This window comes from Triticum dicoccoides, chromosome 6A (assembly GCF_002162155.2).
Source record: "Triticum dicoccoides isolate Atlit2015 ecotype Zavitan chromosome 6A, WEW_v2.0, whole genome shotgun sequence".
NCBI classification, from domain to species: domain Eukaryota; kingdom Viridiplantae; phylum Streptophyta; class Magnoliopsida; order Poales; family Poaceae; genus Triticum; species Triticum dicoccoides.
Window position 1 is genome coordinate 11,613,588 of NC_041390.1, and position 8,507 is coordinate 11,622,094.

At 47.4% G+C, this 8,507-nt stretch overlaps 1 protein-coding gene across 1 annotated transcript in view; it reads left to right on the forward strand.

The window, feature by feature from the left end:
- Positions 1 to 916, forward strand: part of LOC119315473 (probable LRR receptor-like serine/threonine-protein kinase At5g37450) — a 3,974-nt gene extending 3,058 nt beyond the window's left edge. The window contains exon 7 of the mRNA XM_037590095.1: positions 821 to 916. Within this exon, the coding sequence (XP_037445992.1) occupies positions 821 to 916 (96 nt within the window). The remainder of the gene's footprint in view (positions 1 to 820) is intronic.
- Positions 917 to 8,507: the final 7,591 nt, after the last annotated feature.

Below are 8,507 nucleotides of genomic sequence, written 5' to 3' on the forward strand. Positions count from 1 at the left end.
AAAAAGAGAAAGACAAAATGGTCGGGGGTTTAACCAAGCTAACAAGGCTGGTTTATCAAAATGTTATCCCTGTGGCTGCTGATGCATGAAATGTTAAAAAGCACTTTCCATCTGACAAAGGAAGGAGTGCACTGCTGAAAAGTAAGGCCATTTTTCTCCTTCCAAATATTTCATAAGACCAAGACACAGATCTCCCAAAAACATGGACAGTAAATTCTGATGAGCACAGACAATAATCTATCATATCCCCGAGTAGTACCAACAACAATGAGCAAATGAACAGTCCAAAAAGAGAGACAATTCCTTGTTTCAGTAACGTTCTGAGAGCACTAGCACAACCCGGCCAAGAACCAAAGCACCAGTTTTTCCTCTGCATTAAATCTCTCGTTTTGGCCGCAAAGGAAAGCTCCTGGAATCAGGCGCAGCCATGTCTACACTTTCTTAAGTTGACTGACAATATCCTCAACCTGTTGGAACTCCTCGTAGGCATGTGCTGAAAGAGGCAGGGCATAGAGGGTTGTACAATTAGCTTGTGAGAGAACTCCAGGAGTGAAATGTCCATTTTTAGAGCAAATTAAAGTAATACATCTGCATAGGGAGGAATTGTCCAGCGGTGCTAGCACTCCTGGTCCTCGGACCAGTCCAATAACATATTTCAACACCACACCCGCTGCCAACACCCCTGCTTGGTTATTGGAATTAGAAAGAATATATATACTCTTTGTTGGAATTTTCAGACATGTTATTATCCTCATGGTACTATTAATTCTGAAAATAATATCAATTCCTTTAATGATTATCGACACACTCTTGCAACCAGATGGCTGCAATCGTGGCATGCTGTATACAGTCGAAGGCGGACCTCCGGCCAAACATGAGCAGCGTCGTCATGGCCCTAAAGCCGTTGCTTCTCTAGCAGCTCAAACAATCTTGTCGGCACTGTTGAAGCATCTGGATTCTGGAGTGTGAGGCATCGTCTTCTCCAGCACTGATATTGCACGTGACGTAATTTTTGTGGCAGAATCATGATTGAAAAATAGTGTATAATTTCTCATTCACATCGGCAGCATGTATGTATAGTTTTGCAACCGGACAAGATGATGAAATTCCCCAGTGCCCAATTCACACATTTCCCGAGGCTTTGTAGCACATAACATTTAAGTATATGAGTCGCGCATGCATCATATGTGCTTCTCTTCTTTCTGGAGGAGGAAATGGAAGAGTGGACATGCATCCGGCTGCGTTGTTTGCTTCATGTCAACTTTGGAGTGAATCTCTTTGTTCGGATCCGTCCATTTTCTATGTGCATCTCTTTGTTTCGCGATTATTTGAGCCTTTATGCACCTTCCTTACTTCTGGGTGCCAGCTGAATCTCTCAATTTTAAATTTCCAGTTCCCCATTTCAGTTCTCTTTGTTTCCACTCTCTCTTGATTATTTTGTACTACCGTATACAGCATCATGCGCATCCCTTCTTTCTGGAAGAAGGAACGGTACGTTGGTCATGCATCATTCATGTTGCAGCTTGCAGCAACCTTAGAGTGTTGGATCTTTCGCATCATTAGGATGCTGTGAACATGAACAGATTGCATTTAGAACACACGATGAACATTAAACAGAGAGGCTTTAGGGGGGGATTACAAGTCATGGAGGTCAACATGATCGCCTGCTCGTTGAAGGCGAGGTGGTGTGATGGTGTTGTCGATGCAGTCCATCTCCTGGACGTCCTGATCCCTTCAGGCCGCCACCGGCACTGTATTGCAGCGTCCCTTTGGATTGGATAGGGTATTGGGAATGCGGGGAGAAGAGTGAACTATGAACCGTACGCACATTAGTTAGGGACGAGGACTTACGTACATCCGTGTGTGGACCTGTTTCTCTTAACATTATCCTTTTGCCTGTTTAGCCATTAGGTCAAACCAACATGGATCGCATATCTTTGATGTTCGATTATTTGAGTCTTTACATGGGTTCGAGCTCAAGTTTTCCCTAACTTAAATCTCCGGTTTGTGCGCAGCTTGAGTTTCAAATATACTATGTCCTCTATTATTTATGTCACAGATTGAGAACTCCAGCCTCTATACACATGATGGCGTGCATGCTGCCACCCCCAGCGCGCTCTCCAGGAGGTGCGCAAAGCCTCCGCGGTTCGATTCAGCACACAATGTAGCCAATGGCTTTCCCAACTAAAATCCAAATCATAGAACGGCATGCCAAGCCAACTGACCATTCACATATCTGTCGCAGGCACACTACCTAAAGCAGTGCGATTGTCTGTCTTTGTTAAGGCTAACTCAAGGTAGTCGACCGCTGAATGCACTAGCTCACCATTAACCCGGTTGATGGTGTCTCTGATTCGGCGTGCGATGTAGGCCAGCTCACCCAAGGCAATGCATCGTGCTTCATCAGCAACACTTACATATATTAGGGCGTTGCCAAAGTAGCCATCCGGGAGTGGCGGCATCATGCTGCGCCGGATGTTGGCCACAAACGCCAGGCGTGTTGTGGAGTCCGGTGGTAGCCGCCAGGGTAAACACATGCATTGCCACACATGGGCACTCGCGACACTGAAGGTGCTCACGCTTCCGCCACCGCAAACGTGCTTAAGAGTGGAAACTCGTTGACAACAGACCCCAGCGTGTGGGATAGGATTATCTTCGGGCAAAAAAGTTGAGAGTGAGTCGGGGTGAATAATGGGTGGGTCGCGTGCACATAAGCGGGTGCGGTCATGGTAAGGGAGGTTCACCACAGCCCGGTCGCCGCCCCTAGAGAAAGCTGACCATGTCCGGAAGAAGTGGAATGCGGTGGTTCCATCCACAGCACCATGGTGCGTCGCCGTCCCTAAGACCACACCGCCACACTTCAAGAATGTCACCTACATATATTGATTTCTGGCACACATTACATGGAGTACAAGTTTGTACTATTGTAGTGTGGTACTATATATTTTTTTTCGAGCGGCTCCGACCTTTCATTACAAACTGGCAGAAACAAAATGTAGTGTACCAGTATAGTGTTGATGTGGCTAGAAAGCAAGACAAAATGAAAGAAAGAACAACTAATTAAGAAAGAATCACACAGACCTGAATGGCGCACAAGATGCCTGCTGATTCGTTGACGAGGGAACAAACAACCTCCTTAGCCTTGGTGATGGCTTGAAGTCGCTAAAGTCGTCAACAGACGAGAGCGAGCCTCAAAGGTAAACCCTCGCCGTTGCAGTCAATCTCCAATTTGCCCTTGGCGTCCGGCCCGAGACGGCCGGCCAGGGGGTAGAAGGCCACGAGGGCCTTGCCCAACGCCATCTTCAATCTGGTTCTTAGAGTATAAGTCTATTCGTATTGTAATCTATCTCTATTAGTCTAGTCTTGGAGCCCAAGCTTTGTAATCTATATAAACAACCCTTGAGGCCCCAATCGTATACTACCCATCCGCTATCCCCTACGTCAACATGCAAGCTCCTGGCCCCTTTGCTCCTCCCCAACAGCCGGCTTGGGACCAAGCCGCCTTCATCAACGCCATGAACAATTTTGTCCTCAACGACGCAGGTACGGATTGGATTTTCGATTTTAGTGCATCAATGCATATGTCTTCAAATATGAATTTATTGTCAGCTTGTTTTCCTTCTGCTTTTTCCACTATCACCATTGGCGATGGCTCCACCATCCCTGTTTCATGCACCGGTCACTCTTACATCCCTTCCTCTCATGCCAATTTTCTTCTACGCAATATTCTTGTGGTTCCTTCCATCATCAAAAATCTTATTTTTGTTAGACAATTTTGCATTGACAACAAAGTTATCCTGGCCTTTGACCCTTTTGGTTTGTCTGTGAAGGATCTGACAACGGGGGCGGTCCTCGCTCGGTACAATAGCACGGGCGACCTTTATCCTCTTCATGGCGCGCCCATATCCACCCCTCGTGCCATCACTAGTAGAAAAATGGCCTATAGTCCCGGTTCGTAAGGGCCTTTAGTCCCGGTTCCTGAACCGGGACTAAAGTGTCGGTACTAATGCCCCGACCCTTTAGTCCCGGTTCAATCCAGAACCGGGACTGATGGGCCTCCACGTGGGCAGCGCGCAGAGCCCAGGCAGGAGACCCTTTGGTCCCGGTTGGTGGCACCAACCGGGACCAATAGGCATCCACGCGTCAGCATTTCTGTGGCTGGGGTTTTTGTTTTTTTTGAAGGGGGGGCGGGGTTTGGGGGTTTTGGGGGGTTAATTTAGGTGTTTCATATATTGTGTTAGCTAGCTATAATTAATAGAGAGAAGTGTCCTCTCTTATGTCCGTGCTTGGTCGACGCTACGTACTATACATACGTATAGAGAGGACTAGACACGCTGGCTAGCTAGTAAGCAAATGAAGGAAACAGAAGATCGTCATGAACATATATGCATACAGAGAGAAGTGATATCGACCACCTCTCCTTCTCCGAGAGATTGGTCGAACAACAAGTTCTCGTATATCTATCTGACACTACCGGCTACATATATACAATAATTATCTCTTACAAATATAATCATACGGACTCAGGGTCCACATAGAATTCTCCGTCTTCTGGGATCACATGGTCAAGAAAGAATGCCGCCAATTCCTCTTGAATTGCTCGCATGCGAGCTGGTGCTAGGAGTTCATCCCGCTTTCGAAACATCTAATTTAAAGAAGGGGGTCAATACATATATATATGAATGAATGAAACTCAACACAAATGATGGTAATAAAATAAATTTGTGAATGTTGTTATTTACGTACTTCATATTGTTCGTCAGTGTAGCCCCGCTCACAGGTCGTGTGGCGGATGGACTCGCAAACATAGTATCCACAGAAATCATTCCCTTGTTCCTGCCACAACCACTTTACAAGAAATAGAGGTTAATCAAACTGATAAGCAAGAATGCCAAATGGTATTGATGAAATTAGCGCTTGAATGACTAGTAGATGCGCTTAAAATGGTACTATAGTACTTACTTTCGGGTGTCTAAATTGCAGCTCCTTCGGCAGTCCCGAAGCTTTTCTGGTGAATTTTCTCCAAACCCTGCCGGACAAAGAAAACAATTACTTGATATATCAGGAAATGAACAAAGTTGCTGATATGGTGGATAATGATCGATTTAACTTACTTCTCGAGTATTTGAGTCATGTCTGCATAGTCCTGGGGATCTTTTCGTCTTGAGTCTAAGACGGTTACTAGTCCCTGCTCAAGCTTAATCTCTAGGAGAATATAGTGGAAACTGCACACGCATGCATAACTCATCAATTACATTACTATAACCTTGACTAATATGTAAGGGAAACCGAATACGCACAAGACAGTAACACTCACTTGAAGTTGTAAGAAAAGAGTATTATATCTTTGTTTTCATTTAGTACGAACGATCGTAGCAAGTTGGCCTTGGTAGTTGCAGCATGAAATTAAACCTGAGTTGCATCTATGAGATATGTGTTAATGAACCCAATATCACCGACTTGTCTTTTCTTCAATTCGGCGATCTTCAATCTGCATAATATAGTGAGGATGATTATAAATACATGCAATGAAAGAGCTAAGCTATATAGAGAAACTTAATGACAGAAGTAGTACTACTTACAGACAGTAGCAGGCGACCGTTGTTTTATCGAGGGCCAATTGATTGAAAAACTGATAGAACTCCTCAAATGGAACAGGCAACAGATCAATTCCAACAAGGTCATGCTCCTTTTTAACTTTCACATACAAAGTACTCCTCCCCCCAGAGTCTCTGCAGATTTTCAAGTACCAATCATGCAATCTTCGCATCATCGTTGATAGAGATCTTTCATCTTTGACGAGAGACTTCCCGTACTCGTATCTTTGTATCTGCATGTCCATGGGTTCATAATGTACTTCGTCGGGCAGGTAATCTGCAAGATTGCTATAACCGGGCACCATCCTCGGATCATTAGCGACGTTGTGGCTAGGCACCTTGAGCGGGGGGCACGATTGCTTCGCTTGTTCGCCGAGCTGGGCAATTTGTTTCCCAGCTCGTCGTTCTTTCAGCCTTTGATCACTGACAGTACTTCCCGACCGCTCCGCTTCGGCAAATTCCTTTCCAATAATGCGGTCATAGTTTCCTTTCGGCGGAGACTTCGGTGGTTTTGTCAGGGCAGCCAGAGTGCGCTTCACTTTCACTGGATCTACCTTCTCCTCCGGAGGTGGATGTCTCTTTGCTCTCAACCCTTGAAACCAGTCATCCACTTCGGTTCGCGCGATCTCGGCGTTCTCCTCCGGGGTCCTCTCATATGGTAACTTCTCTAGAGTCTTCAGAGAAGGACCTAATCTGTATGTCCTCCCGCCTCTGGTTGTACTACTAGACACCGACCGAGCAGACGGAGCGGTTGTCTTCTTTACTTGCTTAAGAGGCGGAGGAGAAGGACTACAACGCGCCAGAGCAGCTGGAGCGGCGGCAGGTCTCTTCCGCCCTTGCTGACGAGGCGGAGAAGGAGGAGGCTGGCTGCTCGGGCGCGTCGGCGCAGGCGGAGAAGGAGGCGGAGTGCCGCCACACGCCGGAGAAGGAGCCGGCCGAGGGCCCTGATCGTCACTCGCCGGAGGAGGAGGCGGTGGAGGAGGCGGAGTGCTCTGACTTGCCGGAGGAGGAGGAGGAGGCGGAGGCGTCCAGTTCGGAAGGTTGATGAGCTCCTTCCACCATAGGCATGGAGTCTTCAGAGCAGACCCCAGCCGAGTCTCCCCTTCACCGGTAGGGTGGTCAAGCTGGAGGTCCTCAAATCCCTCCGTTATCTCATCCACCATCACCCTAGCATATCCTTCTGGACTCGGCCGGCAGTGAAAAGTTGCGCCGAGTTCAGTAGGATAAACAGAGCCAACAGCCGCCTTGACCTTCAAATTCATCCATTGCGTCATAAGGTGGCAATTTTGAGACTCCGTTATAGCATCCACGGGATAGCTGGCAGGAGCCGTCAAGGCATGCTCCGGCTGAAGCAGCTCGGTGGAAGCCACACTGCTTCTGCGCTGAGATGGTGGGGTAGCTTCGGGGGAAGCTTCGGCAGTACGTTCGCTGCGATTTGCTTCTCGTTCCTCTATCGCGTCTACCCTTGCTTGCAGCGCCTGCATTTGGGTCTGCTGCACTTTTTTCCTCCTCTCATGGGATTTGTAACCGCCTGCGTCCGGAAACCCAACCTTCCACGGAATGGAGCCTGGCGTGCCTCGTGTCCGTCCAGGGTGCTCAGGATTCCCGAGGGCCATTGTGAGCTCGTCATTCTCTCTGTCTGGAAAGAACTTCCCTTGCTGCGCTGCTTCGATATACTGCTTAAACTTCCTGACTGGTATGTCCATTTGATCGTTCGTCCAAATGCACTTCCCTGTTACAGGGTCCAAGGTTCCGCCAGCCCCGAAGAACCAAGATCGGCAACAGTCTGGCCAGCTAATTGTCTCTGGTTCGATCCCTTTAGCAACCATATCATTCTCAGTCTTGGCCCACTTAGGCCGGGCTACGAGGTAGCCACCTGACCCCGTGCGATGGTGAAGCATCTTCTTTGCAGCATTTTGCTTGTTTGTCGCCGACATCTTCTTACTCTTTTCCGATGTCTTGTGGGCCACAAATGCGGGCCAGTGATCTCTGATCTTCTCATATCTGCCCTTGAATTCTGGTGTCTCTTTTTTATCGACAAACCTATTCAGCTCTTTCTTCCACCTCCTGAATAGATCTGCCATCCTCTTAAGAGCAAAAGACTTGATTAATTGCTCTTTAACTGGCTTCTCCGGATCATCCTCTGGGGGTAGGGTGAAATTTGACTTCAGCTCAGTCCAAAGACCATTTTTCTGCATATCATTGACATAAGACACCTCAGAGTCTTCTGTAGCCGGCTTAAACCATTGCTGGATGCTTATCGGGATCTTGTCCCTAACCAGAACCCCGCACTGAGCAACAAATGCGCTCTTTGTCCGTAGGGGTTCAATCGGTTGGCCGTCAGGCGCGATTGCTATGATGTCTAACTTTTCATCCGAGCTCAATTTTTTCTTCGGGCCTCGTATCTTTACCGAAGTTGTGCTCGATCCGGAGGGCTAGAAAAAAGAACAAAGACTTAATTAATATGTGTACATACCAAAACAATGAATGCATCAATCAGCTAGTCAGCACATGCTTAACTAATACATATACCTGGCCAGACTCAGTTCGGTCATCGGAGCCGTCATCACGGTCTCCTTCTTGCATCGACATTGGGTCACCGGAGCCGTCCTCATGTTCTTCTTCTTGCACCGGCATTAGGTCACCGTAGCCAGCTTGTTCACCCTCTCCTTCCAGACCATCGGTGTCGTTGAGAAACAACGAGACGGCATCACTTCCTTCTGCGATTATGTCCCTCAACAACGCTTCTTTTGCTTCGTCTCGGCCGGTGTCCATAGTTTCTACAAATATTTACAACATGGCAATTATTATTCAAACATGACAGATGGATATATTAGTGCCAAACGTAGAACTAGCTACCTAATCATAGCAAGCTATTGGGAGGGGGTATATATCGACAACGACGACACT